This window comes from Neoarius graeffei, chromosome 27 (assembly GCF_027579695.1).
Source record: "Neoarius graeffei isolate fNeoGra1 chromosome 27, fNeoGra1.pri, whole genome shotgun sequence".
NCBI lineage: Eukaryota > Metazoa > Chordata > Actinopteri > Siluriformes > Ariidae > Neoarius > Neoarius graeffei.
The window spans coordinates 10,528,017-10,555,358 of NC_083595.1; the positions used below are offsets into that span (position 1 = coordinate 10,528,017).

Genomic DNA, 27,342 nt, shown 5'->3' on the forward strand with positions numbered 1-27,342 from the left:
TTGTACTGGTTTAAAGTTTTTACCTAACGTAATATTATGTATTAGGATAACATGGTCCAAAATGGGCCTCATTAACTAATGAGATCAAACTGTTAGCAAGTTAGAGGATTTTAGCTTTCTCCTGAAATGTTTTCCTTTATTTCTTCTTCCTCAGGGTAGTAAAACTCCCTTTCGCTGTGAACATTGTCGTTATCGCTATCCATGCTGTAAAATTAATGCTATTTTGAATCCTCATTCACGGCTGTAAAGCAAATGGCTTCCTCCTCGGTATACAAGTGCACTTCCATGGCAGGGAAAAAAAACTACATTTTGCCGCCTATGTAGTTCCCTATTTATACAAATAGGAGTCATTCAGGATTCAGCCATGTTTTTGTTTGGTGTTAGCAAATTACAGGTTTTAGCTTTCTCCTAAAATGTTTTCTTTTATTTCTTCTTCCTCAGGGTAGTAAAACTCGCTTTTGCTGTGAAGACTGTCGTTATCGCTATCCATTAAAATTAATGCTATTCTCCTGAGAAATGCTCACAAAAATTTACAAGATTTTGGATAATCTTATAAATAAATCTTATAAAAAAAGATAAATGTTGACAAAAAATGCTACTATGTTTGTTGTTGTTGTGAACGAGCGAGCCGCCAAAGGTCCATAACCGGGGTCCGTACCATAGGATACGGACCCGCTCGCCAGCCAATCAGAGCGCAGGATTTGGACAGCGAAAAAAAAAATTGCACGCATTTATTATTTTGAAAACCCACCAGCCGGCTGATCTGGCACGTTTTAACTGTGCGACAATAATGACATAAATACCAGCGTGACAGACTAGTGCCCGAAAGTTTTTTTTTAAATTTTACTAATCAGCTCACTATATAGTCCTCTATGTAGTACAACGTTGTAATAACCTATATAGGGAGTAGGGAACGAGCGAGTGATTTCGGACACAGGGTTGGCATTTGGTGGGTGTGGCTCTTATATGTAAATCAGCTGTGCTAGAAGATTTGCAGCTGACTGGCAGATCAACATGAATGCAAAGAAAATCAGCATTACTGAGTTCTGTTAATCTGGTGGGATTTTTTTTTTTAATTTTTAGATCTTGTCAAGTCAAATATTATTATTATTATTATTCATCTCATCTCATCTCATTATCTCTAGCCGCTTTATCCTTCTACAGGGTCGCAGGCAAGCTGGAGCCTATCCCAGCTGACTACGGGCGAAAGGCGGGGTACACCCTGGACAAGTCGCCAGGTCATCACAGGGCTGACACAGACAACCATTCACACTCACATTCACACCTACGCTCAATTTAGAGTCACCAGTTAACCTAACCTGCATGTCTTTGGACTGTGGGGGAAACCGGAGCACCCGGAGGAAACCCACGCGGACACGGGGAGAACATGCAAACTCCACACAGAAAGGCCCTCGCCGGCCCCGGGGCTCGAACCCAGGACCTTCTTGCTGTGAGGCGACAGCGCTAACCACTACACCACCGTGCCGCCCCATTATTATTATTATTATTATTATTATTATTATAAATGAATCACAGTATACAAATTCCAATGGGGATCAAAATAACATGAGAATAATGTTCGGTCATGAAAATAATGTTTTGAAAATGTTGAAATCTGTACCAGTATAGACACTGTCTGAACTTGACAGTTTGTCATCCAGCTGATTATCAGCCATAAATAAGATGCTAATCTGTGAAAGAAGATTTAAAAATAGTTACTCTGTCTTGGTCTGCTTCTCAGAGAAGACACGCAGGCAGAAGTCACCATCCTTGTTGGGCTCGAAGGTGGAAGGCACAATGAGGTATTCGCCAGGAGGCAGACTGAACCGTGTGCTGACCTCGCGCAGGTTGATGAAGGTCTCAGAGCGAGCTTTTTGCGCGTGCCTCAAGAAAAAATTCTTGTCCAGGTGCAGGTTCCTCTGGCCTTCAAACTGGTGGAAGGACAGATTCAATCAGAAGGACAAAAAATAACCGGCACTGCGTATGAAAGGTGCGACATAAATAAGAGACAGTTATTAATTTATGAGTGCTCTTACCTCTGAAGGCACCTGTGGAAATGCAGAAAATAAAAAAACATGTCAGATTAACATGAACATGTCAAATGTTACATACACAAATGTTACAACATTGATTCACATGGGGCATGAAGGCTAGCCCATATGGTCCAATCCCACAGAAGAGCTACTGTAGCATAAACTGCTGAAAAAGTTCATACTGACACCTTTCTGTTTTAACCAGCATTAATTTTTCATGTCCCTGTCGCTGATTTACCGGTTGTCCTTCCTCTGACTACTTTTGGTAGGTACTAATCACTGTATACTGGGGACACCCCACAAGATGTACCATTTTGGAGATGCTCGGACCCAGTCATCTTGCCATCACAATCTGGCCCTTACCAGAGTCACTCAGATCCTTACGCTTGCCCATTTTTCCTGCTTTCAACATATCAACTTTGAGAACTGACTGTTCTCTTGCTGCCTAATGTATCCCACCCCTTGACAGGCGCCATTGTAATGAGATAATCAATGTTATTCTATCCACATTCATTGGATATGAGCAATCACATACTCTGATTGGCTACTCTACTACTAGGCTATCAGCTTACGGTATATACCATGAGTAGAGAAAAACAAAAATGACAGAGTGTGTTGCTGAACCAACTGAGGATGAAATAAAAATTCTACTCGAAAACAAAACCCCAAAAACTTTTAAAAAAGCAACAAAATATGGAATAAAAGTATTTGATGGTAAGAACATATATTTTTTTATTTTTTATTTTTCAAGAATTATTATTATAGCATTTTTCTCAAATTGCTATGGTCATTTTGCCGGTTTGTTTACATTCTATGCGGAAATGATTTTGTCGGACGTTTTGTATAAAGTTTTTATTTATCAACTTTGCAAAAAAGAAAAAGAAAAATGTTGCATGAATGTGGATAGAATAAAACAGTTATTCCACTCGATCTCGTTGTACATGGCTTATAGCTGATGAGGCGCATATCGGTTCATGTACAACTCGATTTCATGGAATAACGGTTACATATTCACTTCACCTGTCAGTGTTTTTAGTTTTATGGTTGATCATACACACACACACACACACACACACACACACACACACACACACACACAGTTGTGGTCACAAGTTTACATACAGTGAGATGAATGTCTTCTTGGATATGAATGTCATGGCAATGTTTGGGCTTTCAGTAATTTTTTTGAACTGTTCTTTTTCTGTGGCAGAATGACTGTTGATTGTACAGCATACATCTTTAACTACAAAAAAAAAACCACTAGAATTTGGTGCACAAGTATTAATTTTCTTTGGGTTTTTTTTAATCAACAAAGGGTCAAAATTATACATACAGGGTCAAAAATTTACATACGCTCACTTAGATTATTAATTCAGAGGTGCTGAAACTTCCAAAATGTCTCTTATCTTGCCAAGGCCGAGGTCTCTTAACCTCCTGTTAGTGATCATGATTGACTACAGCTGGTAGCTTCTCTGTGCCTTCATAAAAAGGGTTTGTTTACAGCACTCATTGGATTGACCAACACGCAATACAATGGGAAAGTCCAAGGAGCTCAGTGCAGATCTGAGAAAGAGGATCACAGATGTACACAACTCCAGAATGTCTCTTGGAACCATTTCCAAACAACTGCAAATTTCAAGATCAGTTCAAACAATTGTATGCAAGTTATTGTGAGGTGTAGTCACTTTGCCAAGCCACTTTGCTTCAAGAAAACCCAAACTGTCACCCTCAGCTGAAAGGAAATTGATTTGGATGGTCAGGAACAACCTGGGAACCACCATGGCACAGCCCTGCCATGAATTGGAAGCTGATGGATCACTGTCTACAGTTCAGATCACCATGGACTAAGAGGCTGCGATCCAAGAAATAACCCCCTGCTCCAAAATTGACACCTTCAAGCTTAACTAAAGTTTGAAGCTGACCACACGGACAAAGAAAAAGGCCTTCTGGGGAAAGCTGTATGGTCAGATGAGACAAAGATTCAGTTGTTTGGCCATAATGTCCACCATGTACAGAAGGACACTGTACCAGCTGGTGGTGGTGGTGGTAGGATCATCATGCTCTGGGGCTGTTTTGCTGCCAGTGGAACTGGCTCATTGCACAAAGTGGATGGAATAATGAAGAAGGACGACTACCTCAGAATTCTTCAACATAAACCATTAGAAATGTGAACATGACTTGGGAGTTACAACAGGACAATGAACCCAAACATGCATCAGAGCTGGTTGTGGAGGATAAAGCAGGCTAACATTAAGCTTAAAACAAGTCCTGACTTCAACCCTATTGAAAATATATGGACCGTGCTTATGAATCGAGTCCATGCCAAGAAAAAAAAATAATTAATTTAACTCTACCAATTTTACCATAAAGAGTCGTGAAATATCCAACCAGAATTCTGCCAGAAGCTTGTTCATGGTAAACAAAAATGTTTGGTCAAGGTGAATCTTGCAGAGAAACATTTTACCCAAATATAAGGTGTGCTGTATGTATATTTTTGACCCTGTATGTATAATTTCGACCCTGTGTTGATTTCAGAAAACCCAAAGAAAATTAAAACTTGTGCACCAAATTCTAGTGTTTTTTTTTATTAAAGATGTATGCTATACATTTTACCAAAAAAAAGGAACAGTTCAAAGAAATTAGTTGAAAGCCCAAATATTGGCATGACATTCATATCCAAGATGACATTCATGTCACTGTATGTAAACTTCTGACCACAGCTGTGTATTTTATATATACATACACTGATTTCCAATGTTCATATCCATTTATTTGCCCCATATTTGATGCCAATTTACAAATATGTCCAAAATTTTTCCAAAAACTCAGAATGATGTACACAAAAGACACATCCTTAGCCATCATCGCAACACACACACACACACACACACACACACACACACACACACAGCAAGGTCACTCCAAACCCTGGAAATATTCCTGTTCGGAAAACGTGCTTCATAATTTGATGTATGCTTTCCTTTTCTCCAAGAATATCACAACGTTGTTTTGTCACAATAAACCAAGCCTCTTTCCTCAGTCTCAAAACCACACATCCTCCACCCTACTTCCTCATTTCCTCCATTCAGCTCTTCAGCCGTTTTTCTCACCTCCATTATTTTCTCTTCCTACTTCATTTTCATACAATGGTGTTGTTCAGACTCAAGGCCAAACCACACCTGATTCAGTGCTCATCATGATATACAACACAACCAGGGGTCTTCACCAGAAAAGAATCAGAATATATATTATATATTATTTATGATGCTAAAACTGAAAATTTTTAAGGGCTTGTCACACAGCTGTTTTTGGGACAGAAACATATCTAGAAAGTTTGTTTTCATCTTCCATCCCTATAATCTCGTATATAGTCCAGGAAGAGGATTTAAAAGAGACACATCAAAACTGTGCCTCTTTCTTCTTCTGACCTCGTAGATGGCGTAGCCAATGGTGTGCATATCTTGTCCCTCTTTTCTTAAACGGCGCCGGTTCTTCTGGATCAGACCCACTACAAGGCTGCAGCCCGGGTCTTCATCCTCATCCTCCACCTTGATAACGAACTGCGGGTTCATCCAGAATGTATCTGTGAAAGTGAACAGAAGAAGTTAAATTCACATTATCTTATTTTAAAGGAGATATGTATTACACCTATTATTATTTTAGATTATTTCCCTGAGATTCTTTTCTCTATTTTGGGAGTTTTTTTAATTGAACAAAATGCCTTTTTTTTTCTCATGTCGTTTTCGCATGATATAAAAACCCCTCAGGATAAAACAGGCTGATTTTGGGTGCAGACTTTACATTTAAATATGTAAATACCTTTGCTCTGATTGGCTAACGGAATCCATGGAGTTGAAAGTTAGCCAAAGTGAATATTTAAACATTTGTCAATGCACACCCCCAAACGAAACTGGTACGTGTTTGTGTGCATCTGTGTTTTCTGCAAAAAAGAGCTAAATCCTCGTCATGGACAGTATTTCTGATGAAAAAGGCGAAGATTATAAGGACTTTACTGACGATTAATAAAATTAAATTTTTTTTTTTTCAAATGGTCCCACAAATCATACACTGGCGGATTCAGGGTGAGGACCAAAAACTTGCTTTGCATTTACTTCAAATTAAACTCCACCCAACCTTTACAGATCACTTTCCCCGCCCACGTCATTGTACCCCTGTAAAATGACACCATAAAACAAATACCTTTCTGCCACTTTGTGCTGGTGGTGTGAACACAGAATAAAAGACTTTTCAGTGACTCTTAATTAAAAGGTTATTTCATGTCCTACCCATCTTTCAATTCTTCCCAACCAAGACACGCCCAAATCCTGTCAAACAGGTTGGCCTAAAACAATCAAACCCAACCTGAGATTCATAATTACTTCAATTTAAAAAAAAAATCCACTCCATGTTTGTCATGCTCCGCCCCGGACATCCACTCCGGAGATTACGGATCTCTCACGCCAGTCCCAATCCGGATCCGGGACAGGAATTCCTTCTCCCTTGAACTCACTTCCTGGTTTTCACTGCTGCTTATTTAAAGGACATTCTCAAACTCTGTTTTTGCCAGAACATTTCGTTTGCTACTCTAGCTGTTTTTGTGCCGCTCTTGCTTCTCATGGTTTTTCTTTCTAGTAACTTTTCTTGTTCATGGTTTTTGCATGAAGCGATTTTTCTGGTTCATGGTTTTTGCACTAAGGTTTTTTTTCTGGTTCGTGGTTTTTCACACTAGCGATTTTGTCTTTGCCTGTCATGTTTTTGTCTAGTTGTTTTGTCTCTTTTTGCCCAGACTATTTTTGCCATTTGTTTTTTGTCCTGTCTGTTTACCTATTTGCCACGCCCTTTCTTCCCTGTATTAAATCGTCTTATTTATTGGATTACTGTCTGTGTTCTGTTTTTGGATCCTAACTTCACCATACCTCCACCAGCATTAACAGTACGTTCTGGCCAACATGGATCCAGCGGAACTCGCCCATCTGAGAACGGCCATCCAGCAGCAAGGGACTCTCCTCGGGACCCACCAACAAGACCTACAACAAATTACCCAGAACCTTGCCACACTGTCCGACCAGCTAGTGGCCTAGTGGTAGCGTGTCCGCCTCTCGATTGGGAGATCGTGAGTTCTATTCACGGTCGGGTCATACCAAAGACCATGATAAAAATGGTACCTACTGCCATCTGGCAAAGCACGCTGCAATACAGATGTGAGTGGGGAATTAAACTCTCGTGGTTACCAGAGGACTAGCCCCCCACTGTAACCCTAGCTATGTAATAGGCGAGAGGCTGAGGGCTGCGGAAACGGAGATCGTCGCCGCCCGATGTACCACACAGCGCAGGAAGGACTTTAACTTAGCTCGCCACCCTGTCCAACGCACTCAACCTTCTCACCACGCAGATGCAGTGCTGTCAAGCTATGCCTACCCCTGCTCAGCCATCTCCTACTTCAGCTCCTGCCACCGCATTTCTCCACGAACTGAGACTTCCAGCACCTCAGCCCTACAATGGAGAACAAGGTACTTGCAGATCGTTTTTGTCTCAATGTTCGTTGATTCTAGAACTGCAACCTCTGGCCTTCCCCACAGAACGCTCCCAGGTAGCATATACAATAACACTCCTCACCGGCAAGACCAGAGAGTGGAAAACTGCAGTCTGGGATGCCAATACACCCTTTTGTTCCAGTTTCAAGGATTTCTCAGAGGAGATGAGGCAAACTTTCAACCGCTCTCTGTCTGGCCGGGAGGCAGCCAGAGAGCTCATGGAGTTGCGGCAGGGGTCCCGGTCTACCTCAGATTACGCCATCGAGTTCCGGACATTGGTGGCTTCATGTGGTTGGAATGAGAACACCCAGATCAATGCGTTCCTGCACGGCTTGTCCGACGCCATCGAGGATGAGTTGGTATCGCGGGAACTGCCGTCAGACCTCTCCAGCCTCATGGACCTCGCCAACCGCATCGACGCTTGGATCCAGCAATGGAGGAGAGAGAAGAACCGCCCCAGATTCACCTCCTTTCCACCTCCTGCCACGTCCGTCGAGCCCATGCAGGTAGACCGGGTTCAGGAATGACATCGCCGGCAGAGCACGGGGGCCTGCTTCTACTGCGGTCAGCTGGGACACATCTGCCGAGCTTGCCTGCTAAAAGGACGAGCCCACCAGTGAATCAAGGGGCCCTGGTGGGCAATGCTCGGAACCAGTCCCCCGCTAATCATCTGTTACTTCCAGTCATCATTATCCATGACAACCAGCATCACCACCTCCAGGCCCTCGTTGACTCGGGGGCGGACAGGAACCTGATCTGCTCCGCCACTGCCAAGCATCTGGGAATCCTGTTACTTGCTCTTGACGTCCCTCTCACTGTCCTGACATTCAATGGCACCGGCTTGACCCGCATCACCCACCTTACCGCTCTGCTCACCTTAAGGATTTCCGGTAACCACTCAAATGATCCAGCTTCACGTCATGAACAACCCCCACGTACCCATTGTCCTAGGATTACCATGGTTAATGCAGCACAACCCCCACCTTAACTGGGCTGACAACACCATCCCAGGCTGGAGCCAGTCCTGCCTAGCTTCCTGTCTGAACTCTGCTCTGCCTCCTGCCAAACCACCGCAGCCTTCAGCCAGTGAGTTCCCTGACCTCTCTCATGTGCCTTTGGAATATCTGGATCACAAACTTGTTTTCAGCAAGACCAGAGCAATGTCCCTCCCTCTTCGCAGACCCTATGACTGTGGTATCGACCTCCTACCTGGGACAGCGCTACCCAAAGGACGACTCTACTCTCTCCCATCGAAAGGCAAGCTATGGAGAAGTACATCTCCGAATCTTTGGCAGCTGGGATCATCCATCCTTCCTCTTCCCCAGCAGGGGCGGGATTCTTCATGGAAAAAAGGACAAGTCGCTCCACCCCTGCATTGACTATCGGGGTCTCAACGCCATCACTGGCAAGAACCACTACTCACTACTGCTCATGACCACAGCCTTTGAACTACTCCAGGGAGCCAAGGTATTCACCAAGTTAGATCTATGCAATGCATACCATCTCGTCAGGATCAGGGAGGGGGATGAGTGGAAGACGGCCTTTAACACCACCACTGGTCACTATGAGTACCTCGTGGTCCCTTTCGGCCTGACCAACATGCCTGAAGTCTTCCAGGCACTCGTTAGCGACATCTTAAGGGACTTCCTAAACAGCTTCATTTTCGTGTACCTGGAGGACATCCTCATCTTCTCCTGCTCCCTGGAGGAACATCGGGGTCATGTCCGGCAGGTCCTCCAGCGCCTACTAGAGAACAAGTTGTTTGTCAAGGTGGAAAAGAACGAATTTCACCAGAGCTCTGTTTCATTTCTGGGATTCATCATCTCCCCGGCAAGGATCCAGATGGACCCCTCAAGCTCGAGGTAGTTGCCGATTGGCTGACCCCACCTTCAAGACGAGCGCTCCACGGCTTCCTAGGATTCGCCAACTTCTACAGGCGCTTCATTCGCAACTTCAGCACGGTGGCCAGACCTCTTTCAGCCCTGACCTCGACCAAGACCCAATTCAAGTGGGGGGAGGAAGCAGAGAAAGCCTTTTCCATGCTCAAGCACAGATTTACCACAGCACCCATTCTCACCATACCCGATCCTACCAAGCTGTTTATTGTCAAGGTCGACACTTCAGAGTCAGGGGTCGGAGCTATACTATCCCAGAGGACCAGTGACAACAAGGTCCACCCATGCTCCTTCTCCCGCCAGCTATCCCCAACCGAACAGAATTATGACATCGGCGACCAAGAACTACTGGCTGTTAAACAAGCCTTGGAGGAGTGGAGGCACTGGCTCAAGGGGTCAGAGCTCCCCTTCCTAGTCTGGACCGACCATAAGAATCTGGAATACCTCAAGTCCGCCAAACGCCTGAATTCCCGTCAAGCCTGTTGGTCTCTCTTCTTCTCCCAGTTCAACTTCATGCTCTCCTACCGCCCAGGCGCCAAGAACGGCAAACCCGACGCCCTGTCCAGGATGTTCTCTTCCCACCAAGAGGAGTCCAAGCTGCCCGAGACCATCCTTCCTCCACGCTGCCTGGTGGGAGCTGCCATTCTGGAGGTTGAGATGCTTGTGCAGAAAGCCCTGGAGCAGGGCCACGGTGAAGGTAACCCCAACAACACTCTTCCTAACCATCTGTTTGCTCCCTGTCCTATGTGAACCCAGGTGCTGCAGTGGGGTCATGGCTCCAAGCTGGCCTGTCATCTGGGAGCCACCCGAACCCTGGCACTCATCCAGCAGCACTTTTTTGGTGGCCATCCATAAAGGAGAATGTCCAGGAGTTTGTGGCAGCCTGCGACACATGTGCCTGTAACAAGACAGCCAATCGACCCCCTGCCGGCTTGCTAAGACCCCTCCCGACTCCACATCGACCTTGGACTCACATCGCCCTAGACTTCGTCACAGGACTCCCCAACTCAGGTGGCAACACATGCATCCTCACTGTCATTGACCGTTTCTCCAAGACCATCCATTTCATTCCTCTGCCCAAGCTCCCCTCAGCCAAAGAAACCACAGAATTACTCGTCCATCACGTCTTCCGCCTACATGGACTACCCACCGACATCGTTTCTGACCGGGGCCCTCAGTTCACTGCACAGTTCTGGAGGGCCTTCTGCAAACTCATCGGGGCCACCTGTAGTCTCACCTCAGGCTTCCACCCACAGACCAATGGCCAGGCAGAATGGGCGAACCAGGCTTTGGAGGTTGCACTCAGGTGCATGGTGTCCAGGGATGCCAGTTCTTGGAGTAAGTAGCTACCCTGGATCGAGTACGCTTATAACACTCTTCCTTCATCTGCCACAGGTCTCTCACCCTTCCAGTGCTCCCTAGGTTACCAACCACCACTCTTCCCCAAACAAGAGGAGGTGGTCACCATACCCTCAGTCCAGACCTTCATACGCCGCTGCAGGAAGACGTGGGCATTGGCCCGGAGAACTCATTCGCTCCACCCTAGCATCCAAGAGGCAGGCTGACAAACGCTGCTCTAAGGCGCCCACTTACCGGGTGGGGCAACGAGTCATGCTCTCCACACGCCATCTGCCACTCAGAACTGTCTCCTGCAAGCTGGCTCCCAGGTACCTAGGACACTTCCTCGTCAAAAAGGTAATCAACCCATGTTCCATCAGACTGGCACTACCACTCACCACGTGACGCATCCACCCCACATTCCACGTGTCACAACTTAAACCTCTGGTCTCTAGTTCTTTGCTAGAGCGCCTCTAGTTCTAGTTAGTTGTTTGTCTCTTTTTGCCTGGACTATTTTTGCCATTTGTTTTTTGTCCTGTCTGTTTACCTATTTGCCATGCCCTTTCTTCCCTGTATTACAAGTAAATTATTTATTGGATTACTGTCTGTGTTCTGTTTTTGGATCCTAACTTCATCATGCCTCCACCAGCCCTAACTGTCATTTCAGTCTCTTCGATCTGCTAAGCTGATTTACCATGCCCAAGCTGAAGGTGTACTCACAAGGATGATTCCTGCACCCTCCGGCTGTGGAGCCCTTCCTCCAGGTTCCGTGAAAGTTGGTCACGCCCCACGGCTTTACCTTGTCGCTTGTGATGGCGTCTGGCGTCAGGGTGCAGATCTCAACACGCGAGTACTGCTGCAGGAATTCCGAAAACGACATCCTGCACACAAACATGACACGACTCAGACTTGCTTGCACTCGAACGGAAAGCATCACCACACTGGATAAAGCTTTGATTTGTTTTATAATATCATGACCTGCTATAGTTACATTGATACGACAAACAACTGGGATATGACCATTTTATTTTAATTATTTTGTGTTATATATTGATGGCTGACATTTTTTTTTTTTTAAATGTTTTTAAATTTGAAGATTATAGGATTAACTTATTTCAAATCTATTCATCTGGTTCTTTTATATTTTTAGATTTTTTTTTTTAAGTTACATTTTTGGATAGTTTTTTTTTCTTTAATTTACCTTTTTTAAAATTGTATATCAAATATTGCATAGCAAATTATTATACATATGGGCCACTTTTTCCATGGAATAAAAACATGTATTCTATTAGGGAATAGAATACATGTTTTTATTCCATGGAAAAAGTGCACCTAGTGGGTTTATTGATGGCATGTAATATTATCATAATCGCTTATCCTACATGTATTACATCGCTCTCCCCAATGGAGAATGAGCATGCAATATTGTTATAATATTATATGTAGTCAAGACAACACAACGTCACACATCAAAGCTCATGTGAAGATCCAATGACACAACTTTTCTGCTGCGCATGCGCACAATCGCTTCTTTGTTTGCCGTGAGACAGAGAGAAGACGAGGCTAATCCAGTGCTAAGTTTAAGCACTAAATAAATAAACACAAAACTGAAACTAAAGACATGCTGAACATCCAAAAAGGTACCAAAACTTCAATATTCTTCATGCATATTTACAAGAGAAAAACATACCAATGGACATCGAAAAAACGGAAAAGAGACACGTTTGAGATGTAAAACTTCCGCGCTAGTGAGCAACTGTGACAGTTCGTAAACAAACATGGCCGCCAGGTTTGCTTCATTAAAAGTGGAAGATTTAAAGAGAAAGATGCGCTGAACACCCGAAAGGCTACCAAAACTTCACTGAATATTCTTCACGCATATTTACAAGAGAGAAACATACGAATGGACATTGAAAAACTGGAAAAGAGAGCCATAGCAGAAATACTGTCAAAGTTCTACTTGGAGGTGAGGAAAAGTGACGAAGACGTTTACAAGAGGACTTCACTCGTGGACTTCACTCAGCAAAGCCCTTTTGTTTTGAACAACTGCAATGTAACAATTAACTCAGACCAAAAGTAACTGAATTTGAACTGTAAACCTGTATATAGCTTGTATACAAGTTGGGTTGTTCAGGCTTTTTGGATTTGTACCATTTTTATTGTTAGAATTTTGACTTTGTACAGTACATTGAATTGACAATTACATTCGAACAGAATCAGCATTCAATATTGGTGTTACCCCCCCGTTCTTAACTTTTTGTAAAATTTATAATTGTTCCATCAAATGTGTATGCATAATAATAGCTGTTCTTTTTTGTGGTCGATCAGATATATTCCATTCAGCTACTCGTCTTTGACTCGTTCAATATCATGCTAGCTGAATGGAATATATCTGATATACCACTCAAAGCCAGACAATATTATTTAATTATTAGTCAGAGCACCCAAAATTTTTTCACACATAGTTTTTTTTTTTGTTGTCCCCCGATTTGATTTTTCACATAAGAAGATTTTGAATGAATGAACCCTTTATTATCACTGTTACCAGTGAAATTGACCATCAACCTGTCCTTACAGAGGGGGAACAGGACAGGAAGACAGGGATAAAAGAAAAAGAAACACAGTAATAACATGAGGAAAAAAGAACACCCCCCCACTATGCTCCTATCAGGAGTACAGTGTGGGAGCATTTAAAAACCTCTGCACAAGCACACAATAACACAAGTACACTTTAAAACATGGGACTTAAGGCCAATTTATGCTGACAACCCAGTTCTCGCAGACGGCGCCGCAGATAGCGTCTGCATAGCCCCCCCACCTTCGCAGACGCTCTGCACGCACCTCCCAAAAACTGTGACCACCGCAGAAGCCTCGCCGACAGCGTCGCAGACAAGAGGGCTCTGATTGGTCCACCCTACATCCGCTGTACACGCACTTCCGCTTCCCTACTTTCCCGGTTTGGTTTGTTTTCACGACTGCCATTTTTAAAAACACGAGCGAAGATGGAGCAGCACGAAGAGCGGTTGATCGAGGAAGTACGTACATCTATACGACTCCAGTTCTAGTCATTATAAGGACAGTCGCCATTGTTGTTGGTGTTGAATGACCTGTTGCTCAGTAACCGGAGGATAAACACTCCACTAACCACACCCACCAACTACTCCTAGCGATTTTGCGACTTCGCGCCCCCTTGCGTTGTGGCGGTGAATAACATAGCGCACGCCTATTACTCCCCGCTCAACGATAAATTACAACTGTCTGTGAAAAGCTATCTGCGAAAGCCTTGTCGCAAGAGCATGCAGAAGCCTTAAAGGGGGGAAAGGAGGGGGCAATCAGGGGTGGGGGGTAAGGGGGTAGGAGGGGAGGGGAGGAGGTAGAGGTAACCCAGCGCAAGCAAGCAGCCATCCGCTCCTGCAGCCATGAGGGCACTGGTCACGCACCCGCTTGTCACACTGGGGGTGAAAAACAGCGACCGCGGAAAATTGGGGAAGGAATGCGAAGAATGTGATAGTGTCTCCCAGTAGTGACCTTCTGGGGGAAATGTTGCCCCAGCAACGGCCTTGATCGAGGCCAGTGCTGTTCAGGGAGCCGAATGTCGATAAGATAGAGATTGTTTGGTCTTTCGAACAGATGCAGTCTTTACACGTCCACACCACTCGTCCATATCTGTCCATTTTGTCCATTCTGTTCAATTCAATTCCATTTGGTCTCCGAAATACTTATTCCTTGCAAAGCCGAAAGCGTCTCCAAGATGACAACCATGTTGTGGTTCAAGCTCTGCCACAGTCTGAGTGCCGACAGCTTTGCCCACCGCTTCAATCATATTGGGCAGCTTTGTGGGGCTTTGAACAGCTGTAACCATTGTCTGATTTCCTCGATATACCAGGGCAATGCCTAATCCAATCAGCAAAAGTCCGGTAATCATGGTTCCGAATAGGTAGATATCTTCAATGTCCTCCACAGACGTTCTGGCAGGACGGGTGGGTTCCCCCGAACCCAGGCTTCTCATCGAGAAAACTGTGTCAATTTCGTTAGGAGACCAGTTTATCAAACCCATGCTTTTTTAGTTTAGAAATTCAATGCGGAGAGAGTCTCTTAAAAAAAAAGTATAGGCAGACGAGACGAAACAAAGAGCACAAGCAGGAAAAAAAGGAGAGGAGAGGAGAGGAGAGGAGAGGAGAGGAGAGGAGAGGAGAGAAATGCGACCACCTTCCGTGAGAGCACGGAATTTTGTGAAGCATTACCAAAACTCCCCATCTTCAATGCTGGCGTTCGGCCGCTCCGAAGGATCCACAGAGTCCCACTCATGCGAGCTGCAATATCAAGTATAAAGCATTCATATAAAAAATGTTAGATTTTATTACAACATCCTGTCAAATGCCTATGTGTATGAGCCGTAAGTAGACTTCAGAAAGTAGGTTTGCAAAAGGGTTGTGAAGATAATGTTATACTCCAGGCTCAGGGAGTTAGATTAGAGGATACTGTATATTTTATGTACTGTATAATATTGAAAAGTTATAATGTACAATATAGATGACTATGTATTTATAACATGATGTACATTACACCCATATATGTAATACAAATATTACTGCATGTTTGTAAGCAGTAATAAAGCAGACGAAAGTGTGTGTGTTTGTGTGTTACCCATCACTCCAGGCTCCAGTCCACTCCACCTGACCCCATGGGTTCCTCATGCGCACCAGCTTCGTCAAACCACCACGGTAATTGACCTTAATACACAACACACAAGGTAATGTTTTACACACATACAGATACAGATATTATATATATAAAATTTATTTTGTTTGTACCTCAACAGCCCCTGTCAGCGAGTAGGCGTGTCCCTTCACCAATTTCTGCCGTGTGATGGCCTCTGAATCAGCAGCACTCGTGATCTACACACACACACACACACACACACACACATGAATAGTTCATTTCAACCAGGCCTGGTCATTTAAAAAAAAAAAAAGAGAGAGCGTCTATGAACAGTGCTCACGTCTATGGAGCAGCCGAGTAGTGCTCCAGACGCCAGCGCTTTCTGGATGATCTGGAACATGTCATCTGGTGCTCTCCTCAGTTCATACTGCTCAGCAATCCCACCGGTGAAATCCTCAAAGCCCTCAGTGGTGGAGCCTCCAGATAGAGCCTCATATGAGCCGTTTACCCTGCAGGAAGTTTTGAAAAAAATAAAAATCAAGATAAATAAACAGTAAATGACATAGCTAGGATATTTAACAAAATGTTTACACAAGCAAACTTCTTCCCCCCTCTTCTGTGCCTTCCCCCTTTAGCTTAGCTATCTCCGTTTTTATCACGTTGCTTGAAATGGCAGATAATGGCCTGAGAGAGTTGGCATGAGCGTATACGTTTTTTATTATGAATATAAAATTCCATTATTTTATTTCATAAGAAAATTTAATATTTTTAGAAAAGTGCACACAATCTTGAATGAGCCATTAAAGACACTGTATAATAAAATGTTCTAACTCACGTGCGTTCAGAAGGACAACATTAACATGAACGTTTGCGTATTCTCTATTCATGATCGTGAGTTGGTGAGGTTTTAAGAGCAATTTTGAAAAACTGTATCCATTATTCGCGTATCCTTTCTTCTTTGTGTTTTTGCTTGTCAAACCTGACAGGGAAAAAAAATACAGCACATCATCTTACTAAAGCGGGCGGCACGGTGGTGTAGTGGTTAGCGCTGTCGCCTCACAGCAAGAAGGTCCTGGGTTCGAGCCCCGGGGCCGGCGAGGGCCTTTCTGTGCGGAGTTTGCATGTTCTCCCCGTGTCCGCGTGGGTTTCCTCCGGGTGCTCCGGTTTCCCCCACAGTCCAAAGACATGCAGGTTAGGTTAACTGGTGACTCTAAATTGACCGTAGGTGTGAATGTGAGTGTGAATGGTTGTCTGTGTCTATGTGTCAGCCCTGTGATGACCTGGCGACTTGTCCAGGGTGTACCCCGCCTTTCGCCCGTAGTCAGCTGGGATAGGCTCCAGCTTGCCTGCGACCCTGTAGAAGGATAAAGCGGCTAGAGATAATGTGATGTGATGTGTGATCTTACTAAAGCGTTCTTGCTCTGTACCTGGACTGAGTTTAGCAGCTTCCATTTAAAAAAAAAAAAAAGCCATGGAAATCATGGCCTACTGGTTAGAGAAGCAGCTTAGAGACCAAAAGGTTGCTGGTTTAATTCCCTAGACCAGCAGGAATGGCTGAAGTGTCCTTGGGCAAGGCACCTAACCCCTTAACTGCTTCCTGGGCTGCTTTGAGTATGTTGTATGTTGTTCTGGATAAGAGTGTCTGCTAAATGTCTGTAATGTAATGCCAACCCCAAATCTACACCATGTGTGGATCAATTCCTGGAGTTGGCTTCAAGTAAGGCTGCTATCAACTTTTTAAATATCTTTAACAGTTTTGGATCTTGAGCTGCTGCCACTATCTAACTAGAAATCACTGTAGATTGGTCACATGGTGGACCTTAAGGAAGGATGTTAACATTGCTAGCAAGAAAATCTTAGCAGGCAGAGAAAAAAAATCTGAATTTTCACACACACACACACACACACACACACACACACACACACACAAAGTAGGTTATTTTGATGGAGGAGGCAAAGAAGAACCTAAAGAACCTTAATTTTTTGATCAAATACTCCACAGCCACTTCCTTGCTATTGGCTCACAAGATCAAGGCTTGTGAGGTCAGTGGTAATCTAGACAGAGCTGACATAAAGTAAAAGTAACTGTTACCAGAAGAAAACAAATGTATTTCACATAATGTGTCCTTTCCCCTTCAGTAAATTGACTTTTCTGTCTGCAAGCTTCTTTGACTGTTTGGTCTAACCATTGCTTTATCTGAAGAGGCAAAAAAAGCATGAATCTTTTATCTTTTAGTGATTGTAGGAATAAGATTGCGATTAAGATACAGGTGGCGGAAATGAGGTTTCTCCCCAGAGTTGCTGGAGTTCCTCTCTTTGACAGTACAGCTGAATCGAGACAAGCCAGTGGAGATGATTGGGGCACCTTATCAGGCAAATCCCAGGCGTTCTTCTTCAACTCACTGATTACTATGATTCTAAGGGTGAATTCTGGTAAGGAAGACACAAAGCCATCCGGCAAAAAAAAAAAAATCGAAAGTGGTGCTCAGAAGCAAAGATGCACTTACTTAGCGTACGCCTTTTCCAGTAGGGCGCTCCAAAACTCACTGCCTTCCTCCGAGTGGACAAACAGCAGCTCGCCATTCCTCACGGGTAGCCGATCATCAATGACAACGTCCACCCAGTCACCGAACTGCCAGAACTAAAGACAGCAGAAGTGTGGAAGGACTTAAAAAAAAATTTAAAATCTGAGCCCTTCAAGATAAAGTCAAAACACTGCTATTAAGAGGAAAACTTCTCTATAATCTCTGCATCTTTATCTATAAATTCCATCCACCCATTTTCTCATTGAGGACAACAGGACGTCTCAGTCAGAGATTATGGGATGTCTAGGTTTTGGAGTTAAATACATTGATGGTATAGGAAACATAAGCATTGTTGTCATATGCAAAATATTTACTGGACCAAAATGAGATTGGTATACATGGACACCTGAAAGTGGAATATTCCGGCATAGTTAGACTCGAAATCCTGGTTGCTGGGGACCACCCTGGCCATCACATCTTCGTTCAACGTGAGAGATGCAATGGCTGCCAACAGCCAACAATCGCCTGAGAGACAGAAACAGAAATCCTCAATTCAAGTGGTTCAAACTGCATGTTAGATAGGTGCTGATTATCATTTATAGTATATATGTTGCAACATACAGCACATGTGACACGATACTATATTAATCACTGACCCATGTCCAATTTACTAAGCAGCCTAAGGACATCTGTCTTATGAGGGTCTGCATTTTTGGACTAGGGAGAATGACAAGTATTTGGGAAAGGAAATCCTATAATTTCCAGGTAAACAAGTTTTAATGCTTGAGCAAAAAGAAGAAATAAAGCTGCAAGAGTGATCTATGGCAGGGGTTCTCAACCTTTTCTGCTTCGATGCCCACCTATTCAAACTTGTAACGAGTCGGGGTCCATTAAAAAAAGATCCCCATTTATTTTGACTCATCTATTCTATTAGAATCTAATAATCTCTTGTAAAGTGTATAATGGGATGCAACATCACTCCCTGTTACAGATGGGAGCCCAGGAATAAAATAAATGCAATAAAAACAAATAGTTTTTAATCGTAGGTATTGTATTTAAAGCTGTGTGGATGTGCCAGAAGCCAAAGCCATGCATGCAGGGCATTCTCAGTCAAAAGGGATTAATGATCCAAAAGTTGAGTCTGGTTGATTAACTCAAGAACTTATTGCCATGCTTGTGTTCTGAAAACAAGCAAGTTATTAAAATCAAGAAGTACACTCAAAAGAAGTGGATAGAGAAACCACTTGGTGGGATTAGATCCTTACACGCTAACAAAGAAGGATTTTTCCTAAGAAAGAAAAATTTACCAGCTAACCTTGACATTAATAGAATAAATTTTGATCCTATTGTAGCTGGAAGTAAATACAAAGACAATAGCTATGCATACTATTAATTAACTTAATGTGAAGATAATTAACAGGCAACCAACAGATTTGAAGTTTTTTTTAAGATTGTGCATATTTTTAGTCTTTTGTATTTGTAATTATTTCTATCTGTATATGCATGACCCCACCAGCTCTGCTGATTGACTTATCGTGTTTAAATAAAGTTATTAATTCATCCATTATGAGCTGGAAAAGTATCCGTCCGTTGAGTTCCCCGACATCTCAAACTACCTGCTGCTGCAGACATCATTCTACACAGATGAAAACCTGGAAGAGCATGGAGGAGAACAACTTTTTATATGTGGCTGGGTTAAAGATCTGGGGCTCAGGACACTACAAGATAAATCCTGTATCGTTTTTGCCTGGATATGGAGGAATTTCTGGGCTTTGTACGCATCTTTGAGAAGGTTGCTAGAACACTAGAAGTTTTAGTATCGGGTGTAAACAAACCACAGCTGCTCGATTCTCAATCCTCCCTGCACTTCTCTTCCAACAGGCATCACAGATCCATATAATTTACCCACAAACGGATTTATTTATTGTGTCCACTGTGTGTGCATGCTGTGTGTGTGCGTGCGTACACACAGGTTAAATGCAAAGGAGGAACGTGACAATAATAAACACCTGTTCTTCTTCGTGTACTCACAAATGTATTTATTCCACTTGAAAGGTGGACATCAAACCAGCTACAGTACCAGATTTGGGACACGACATCCCGAACTATTTAGTATTTGGCTTCAAACTTGAAAAAAATTTGTGGCCCACTAGATGGCGCTTCTCAGTGGTTGAGAAACAGTGATCTATGGGGTCCAAGCACCCTTTGCAAATCAAGCCCCCAGTGGACAGGTCTTACCAAGTGTGGCAGCAGGGGTGTGGTCAAGCGTCGGTCTGTGACCGGAGGGTGGAGTCAGGGAAGGTAAGTGGCAGAATCACTGCACCTGATGTTGGTTAAACTGTGTTTGTGTGTCTTCCCCAGTGACCGCGCCCTACGTATCTAAGGAGAGAGAGAGCAGAGGAAGAGAGCTCTCCCGACCGGAACACGTGTGTGTGTATCTATATGAGTGAATATAAAAGCTGAAAAGCTAAAATAAAACAGAGTTATTGAGAATTCAGTTCTGGCCTGCCGTGCTTTCTGTGCTCCACCCATACGAACTGCGACACCAAGTTACACAGAGCTCAAACGTACCATAGTAGTTTTGTGATGGCAACTCAGTGCTAACCTTATGAAATGCCTGGCCAAATCCGATTGGATGATGGTGGCCATGTTTTGTAAACAATTCAGCCATCATTAGGAATCCTATCGCAGATTAACATAACGATCTAGTGCAACAGATTTCAACTCCATCAGACCTTCCAGAGCTATTTGAACTCAACTCCGCCCCCTATGAATGACCTCAAATTTGTCGATGGTCTCTGACTCTTCTGCTGAAAGATAATCTTTCAATCTGTGCAATCAATTATGAGCGCAGGCAACTGTTTGCTCCACCCAGCAAGGATTGGTTGGCGTGTGGTGGCCCTATTGTTTATACATCACGATTCAAATTAGAGATCTGATTCGATTTTGACACCAATTTTGCGTAGAATGTAGTTTTCATATATTATGTAAATTAGATCAGAATTGAAGTAGGTGGAGCTAAATTCCAAATTTGTTCCCAGTAAGTTAAGGAATGAAAAATTGTCATTCCTCTCGAGATCTGGGCCATAACAAAAGTACATATTAGTCTTAGATTATGTGGAGCATGTGCCATAGAAGTCCCTGTGAATGAGCTGTTACTATAAAAACGCTAATGTATTAGAACAAGCATGTCAGTACAAACATGTGATCTGAATTACTCCTGGCACTATTGTCAGAGCGGGCGGCATGGTGGTGTAGTGGTTAGCGCTGTCACCTCACAGCAAGAAGGTCTAGGTTCGAGCCCCGTGGCCGGCAAGGGCCTTTCTGTGTGGAGTTTGCATGTTCTCCCCGTGTCCGTGTGGGTTTCCTCCGGGTGCTCCAGTTTCCCCCAAAGACATGCAGGTTAGGTTAACTGGTGACTCTAAATTGACCGTAGGTGTGAATGTGAGTGTGAATGGTTGTCTGTGTCTATGTGTCAGCCCTGTGATGACCTGGCGACTTGTCCAGGGTGTACCCCGCCTTTCGCCCGTAGTCAGCTGGGATAGGCTCCAGCTTGCCTGCAGCCCTGTAGAACAGGATAAAGCTGCTAGAGATAATGAGATAAGATGAGACTACTGTCAGAGCAGATTGTTTTTACAGTAGGATTTCGTAGTCCTCATTTCCTCTCTACCATAAGATAGCGATGCAGTGGAACTTTTATCTGTGAATCTGTTCAATTCTCTTGCCTCCTTATCTGTATACTCCGATCAAACACTTTAATAGGCACTTTAATGCCATCGCTTCAACAACTCATCAATCAAAGGTAAGCCGAACATTGTCTTTGCTTTAAACACTTTCTGCGACTTTGAGTCCAACATTTCATGCCTCCATTGCTTCCATAACTATGATGCAAAACGGTCATCGAGAAAGTTACTTCTTTTTTCGAGGAACTACAAATGAAACCTAATCATTACAATGCTCATGGTAATATTAACCAATATCCACCAAACCAAGCCACCAACTTTTCACAGTAATAACGGAATATATTATAACACCATCCAACAAGAGTGCTCTGAGAGCACAATATCCCCCGCTGGAAACTATGCCATAACTCTGGTAAAATGCGACTGAATCGAACTAAATTGCAATAGGCGTAGTACCGACATATAACAAAGAATCCTGTCAAGTTTCATGAAATTTCTCCAAAAACTGTGAGAGGAGTTGATTTCAGAAGCTGAGTACCCTTCACGGGACGGTCGGACAGACGGACGGACATCGCCACGACATAATCCCCCTTCGGGCCTTTCGGCCAGCGAGGGATAAGAGGGAAGTTGATTTCAGAAAGCAAGCACACCTTGACGAAATTGCCAAAGTACAAGTTTGTTAATAATCAAGGGCATAACTCTGGTAAAATTTGCCCAAATTAAACGAAATTTCAATATGCGTATAACTGTCATATAACAAAGCCTTTTGCCAAGTTTGGTAAAATTCCTCCACAAATTGTGAGAGGAGTTGATTTCAGAAGAATGTACACCCTCATGAAATTGGACAAGTTATTTAATCAAGGGTCAAACCTCTGGTAAAAGTTTCACAAACGAAATTAAATCACAATATGCATATTACCGTCATATAACAAGGCCTTTTGCCAAGCTTTGAGAAATTCGCCCAATAATTGTGAGAGGAGTTGATGTCAGAAGGCAAGCACACCTTCATGAAATTGTGAAAGTACAAGGTTGTTAATCGAGGGCTGTAACTCTGGTAAAATGCGACCAAACTGAACAAATTAACAATATGCCTACTACCGACATATAACGATGCCTTTTGCTAAGTTTCGTGAAATTCCTCCAAAAATTTTGAGAGGAGTTGATTTCAGAAGGAAAACACAGTCTCATGAAATTGTCAAAGTATAATTTTGTTAATCAAGGGCCACAACTCTGGTAAAATGTGGGCGAATTTAACGACATTAGAATATGCATAGTACCAATGTATAACAAAGAATCCTGACAAGTTTTGAGAAATTCCTCCAAAAATTGTGAGAGGAACTGATTTCAGAAGGTGAGCACCCTTCCCAGGACGGACAGACGTCACCACGACATAATCCCCCTTCAGGCTTTTCAGCCAGCAGGGGACAACAAAGTACCACCAGAATCACTAAATATGTAACGATTATTTCAGTATGAATAACTCTATTATGTTTCTTTATACAAGCCTTATTTCTTAATTTTTGACCTTCTGCTCAGATCAGCTCTTTCCGTGGATGTGCTGGTTTTTAAGACACATTCGTGAAGCACTTTTGAACTTAGAAATGTGCAATTATTCATGTGCGTGAGGGAACATCAACAACAACAACAAAAAATGTCTGTTGCGCATGTGAAAGTGGTTCAAAATGTATAATTGCCACCTGAACCACTTTAACCATGTAAACACAACCGAAGCAATCCAAGAAGAAAAGTCAATTTGTTTATGAGAACTAATATATCTGGAATTTTCCTCTGTTGCCAAAGGCAAAAAAACCCAAAAAACAAAACCCCACCCCAAACCAGAAAACGTATTCCTGAGAACCACCCTGAGTGCTCACGTCTCGCTGAGTTTACTAGCGTTGACTTGTGTGCTCGTAGGCTCAGTAGTTTAATCAATGAAAAAGTGAGTCAATGTATAAATGATATGAGAACACCAGGAAACAAAGCACCATGGATTAAAAACATGCAAATCGTCCTGTATGCCTGCACAGCCGGTTGTGGTCACGGAGTCATGCAGGAGAAAGAAAAGCTAAACCTGATCCTGTTGCTTAGAGCTCTATGACCATGCTGAGGATTGTGGACTGTAGGCGTTTTCTCCCGTAACATGGATCATATTTCAGTTGTACCTTTGGTAGAAATGAAACAAGATCACAAGCAGAAAAATGCAAAGAAATGTCAGTACTCTGTACTGCAAAGTGACCTGTTTAGACGCTCTGCAAGGGTGTTTTTGCATTTGTGTAATGCAACGTGTACAGCATTAATTTCCTGAGACAGACGCTTAAGCCGAGCCAATATATATATTGAAGTGTCCTAACACTGCTAAGACGTTCTGCTTAACGCTGACATGACCAATTTGTAAATGTATGAATGCACAAAAAGTTCAATTTGCTTTAAGATGACATATTTCACGGCGGCACGGTGGTGTAGTGGTTAGCGCTGTCGCCTCACAGCAAGAACGTCCTGGGTTCGAGCCCCATGGCCGGCGAGGGCCTTTCTGTGCGGAGTTTGCATGTTCTCCCCGTGTCCGCGTGGGTTTCCTCCGGGTGCTCCGGTTTCCCCCACAGTCCAAAGACATGCAGGTTAGGTTAACTGGTGACTCTAAATTGACCGTAGGTGTGAATGTGAGTGTGAATGGTTGTCTGTGTCTATGTGTCAGCCCTGTGATGACCTGGCGACTTGTCCAGGGTGTACCCCGCCTTTCGCCCGTAGTCAGCTGGGATAGGCTCCAGCTTGCCTGCGACCCTGTAGAAGGATAAAGCGGCTAGAGATAATGAGATGAGATGAGATGACATATTTCACGATGTGTGCAAGCGCTCTGTGTTTCAGCACGACAAGTTAGCTTTTGATTAATGGATAATATTCTGATCACTTTCAAGTCAAGATTATATCCATATGAATCACATCCTTTCCCAGGTATAGCGCTCATCTCATTCAGGCCTTTCTTGTTTTTTTTTAAAAACATATTTATTCTGCGTTTCAAACACACACACACACACTTTTTTTGTACCACCCTGAATCTTCAGCCACAGAACAAGTTTCTATCGTGAGTCATATCCCAGTCACTCAAAAAAAGTGCCTGAGGAATATTTTCCAAACGCTGACATGGCAAATTTGTTCCAGGAATGCTCAATAAAAGTTTTCCTGACAGAAAACTTCACCGTACCAGCAACATTGTGTCCAGGAGGACAATCTCAACAGCTTTTCTCATGACCCACAAGAACTGATCGTGTGTGTGGATTCAGCAACATGTCCAGTTCACCCTCCAGGCAGGTGATCCTTTGTTTTCATCGTTTGTCCTTGAAATGTTGACGGATTTAAGGTTGAAGCGCGTGTGAATATCGAAGTTTATATTTTGACACTGCTTGGCTTTTCAGACGCAGCATAAAGTTGACAGTTTATTTCCTGGTGTACAAGACAAAGGATGCTTGAAATACCAGATTTTCATGGTTTTAATTATTTACAAAGCTGCTTCATATATATATATATATATATATATATATATATATATATATATATATATATATATGTATGTGTGTGTGTGTGTACACATAAATATATACGTTGAACTGGTTCTGGGAGTTAACCAGTGTGGTTTAAGGAGGGTAGCAAATACCGGCTTATTTGTTTTAATGAGTCTGAGTGCACTTGTATGTGTGTGTGTGTGTGTGTGTCATCACTTCCTGATTCAGCCATGTTATGAACCAAAACACTACCATAGGCAACAGCACCTACAATCATTTCAACCTCAGCTGCCATGTGTCTTACCCAAAGCTCCTTGACAGATATCGGTCCGTGTTGCTCCTCCGGTGATGAACTGGGGACTGGAGCACAACTCCTGTTCCAAAAAAAAAAAAGAAAGAAAGAAAGAAAGTTGTAGACACACCCGGTGTAACTATCCTGCCTTACAATAACACTGGTACCGGTAGAAGGTGACACCCATCTTGAATGACCTGTTTGTTTATAAGGATCATAAGGATTCGTGTGCATTAAAACAGTGATGTCGGAGACGTTTTGGGATTTCAAGACCGGCCCAAATCAGCAAGTTATATAATATAAATAAATAAATAAATAAATGCATAGTTATCCAGATTTGCTCTGTAGTACATCATCTCTAACATGGCCTGACTTTCATTTTGAGGTCCAAAAAAAAAAAAAAAAACAGTGATGGAAAACAATCCAGCTGAAAAGTAAAAAGATAATAATAAATACAAGCATTTTACAGCAACAAGTTACAACAGGTAAGAAAAATCTGCCATCCCTATTCCTGAAATCTTCTTTTGCACACTCTCGGATTTCCCCTTCAGCCATTCCATTTTCTCAACAAGTATTTTCCCAATCTGGCTTCAGCACGGTCCTTCTAAAAACAAATATTTTGCATGGAATACTTTCCAAACCCCTCCAAGAAACAGAAAGCTCTTGTGTTAGTTGTTTCCCGAGCATCAGCCACACTCTTGCAATGCGCGTCAAATGTATTCAGCACCACTTACTCCAGGTCTTTGCCATTGCACTCCTCTAGTCTTGGAGGAATGGGGTCCGAGTTCCCGGAATCCCAGAGACTCAGGCGCAGCTGGGAAATAAGGATCACAGAACAGCTGCCCCTGACTCAGGCACTGACTCCGGAGCGCCTCGAAGTCCTGGTTCAGGTATTTGTTGGCGTTCTGGTTGGTGCCGAAACCTGCAGCCCGAGCTCGCTTCTGGGCCAGAGTGGATGCCATTCCCGACATGGTTGCGCAGTTTCTCTGGAGGATCCGAATAAAGTGCGCACGGAACGAGTGACTGCAGAAGTGAGTTTAAGGAAGTTTTGGGTTCTCCTCCTTTGGGCGTGGTTCATCTGTCATGCAACCTCGGGGGACTGAATGCACACTGAACAGTGCGTCAGAAAGAGTCTTAAACTACATACTATAATTATTATATGGTTTTTTTCCATGATATGATATGATATATGATATCTGATGGAAGTAGATTGTTTTCATAATATCATTTCTATCTTGCAGAAGACGGACAAACAAGAAGCAGGAAGATGGGGCTGGCTGAATAGCAATCTTTTTTTTCTTTTCTTTCTGCATAAAGTGCACTAGGTCGAGTTAACTCTGATCTCATCCCCTTCGTAGTGCACCTATATACTGAACACGAGCACATTTTCACTACAACTCTGCATGAAAAGCACAGCTGTTCAGTGTTTTTTCTCCCCCCCCCCCGCCCTTTTTGATCCCCAGACGCTATGACGCGTCACACATCTCCCCTCACGCATGCGACTGCGTCGTGAGATCTGATTGGCTGAGGCTCCAAATATCAAATTAAAGTATATAAAAGCAAATTCTCATCTCATCTCATTATCTCTAGCTGCTTTATCCTGTTCTACAGGGTCACAGGCAAGCTGGAGCCTATCCCAGCTGACTATGGGTGAAAGGCGGGGTACACCCTGGACAAGTCGCCAGGTCATCACAGGGCTGACACATAGACACAGACAACCATTCATACTCACATTCACACCTACGCTCAATTTAGAGTCACCAGTTAACCTAACCTGCATATCTTTGGACTGTGGGGGAAACCGGAGCACCCGGAGGAAACCCACGCGGACACGGGGAGAACATGCAAACTCTGCACAGAAAGGCCCTCGCCGGCCACGGGGC

At 43.4% G+C, this 27,342-nt stretch overlaps 1 protein-coding gene across 1 annotated transcript in view; it reads right to left on the reverse strand.

Moving 5' to 3' along the window:
- Window positions 1–26,547, reverse strand: part of LOC132874912 (calpain-2 catalytic subunit-like) — a 36,236-nt gene extending 9,689 nt beyond the window's left edge. Inside the window, exons 1-12 of the mRNA XM_060911407.1 lie at window positions 26,194–26,547; window positions 25,472–25,541; window positions 18,394–18,512; window positions 17,970–18,103; window positions 15,803–15,971; window positions 15,615–15,698; window positions 15,448–15,533; window positions 15,045–15,113; window positions 11,521–11,681; window positions 5,462–5,616; window positions 2,037–2,048; window positions 1,720–1,931 (exon numbers count right to left, since the gene is read on the reverse strand). Of these exons, the coding sequence (XP_060767390.1) occupies window positions 1,720–1,931; window positions 2,037–2,048; window positions 5,462–5,616; window positions 11,521–11,681; window positions 15,045–15,113; window positions 15,448–15,533; window positions 15,615–15,698; window positions 15,803–15,971; window positions 17,970–18,103; window positions 18,394–18,512; window positions 25,472–25,541; window positions 26,194–26,430 (1,508 nt within the window). The 5' untranslated portion in view covers window positions 26,431–26,547. The remainder of the gene's footprint in view (window positions 1–1,719; window positions 1,932–2,036; window positions 2,049–5,461; window positions 5,617–11,520; window positions 11,682–15,044; window positions 15,114–15,447; window positions 15,534–15,614; window positions 15,699–15,802; window positions 15,972–17,969; window positions 18,104–18,393; window positions 18,513–25,471; window positions 25,542–26,193) is intronic.
- Between the last annotated feature and the right edge of the window lie 795 nt (window positions 26,548–27,342).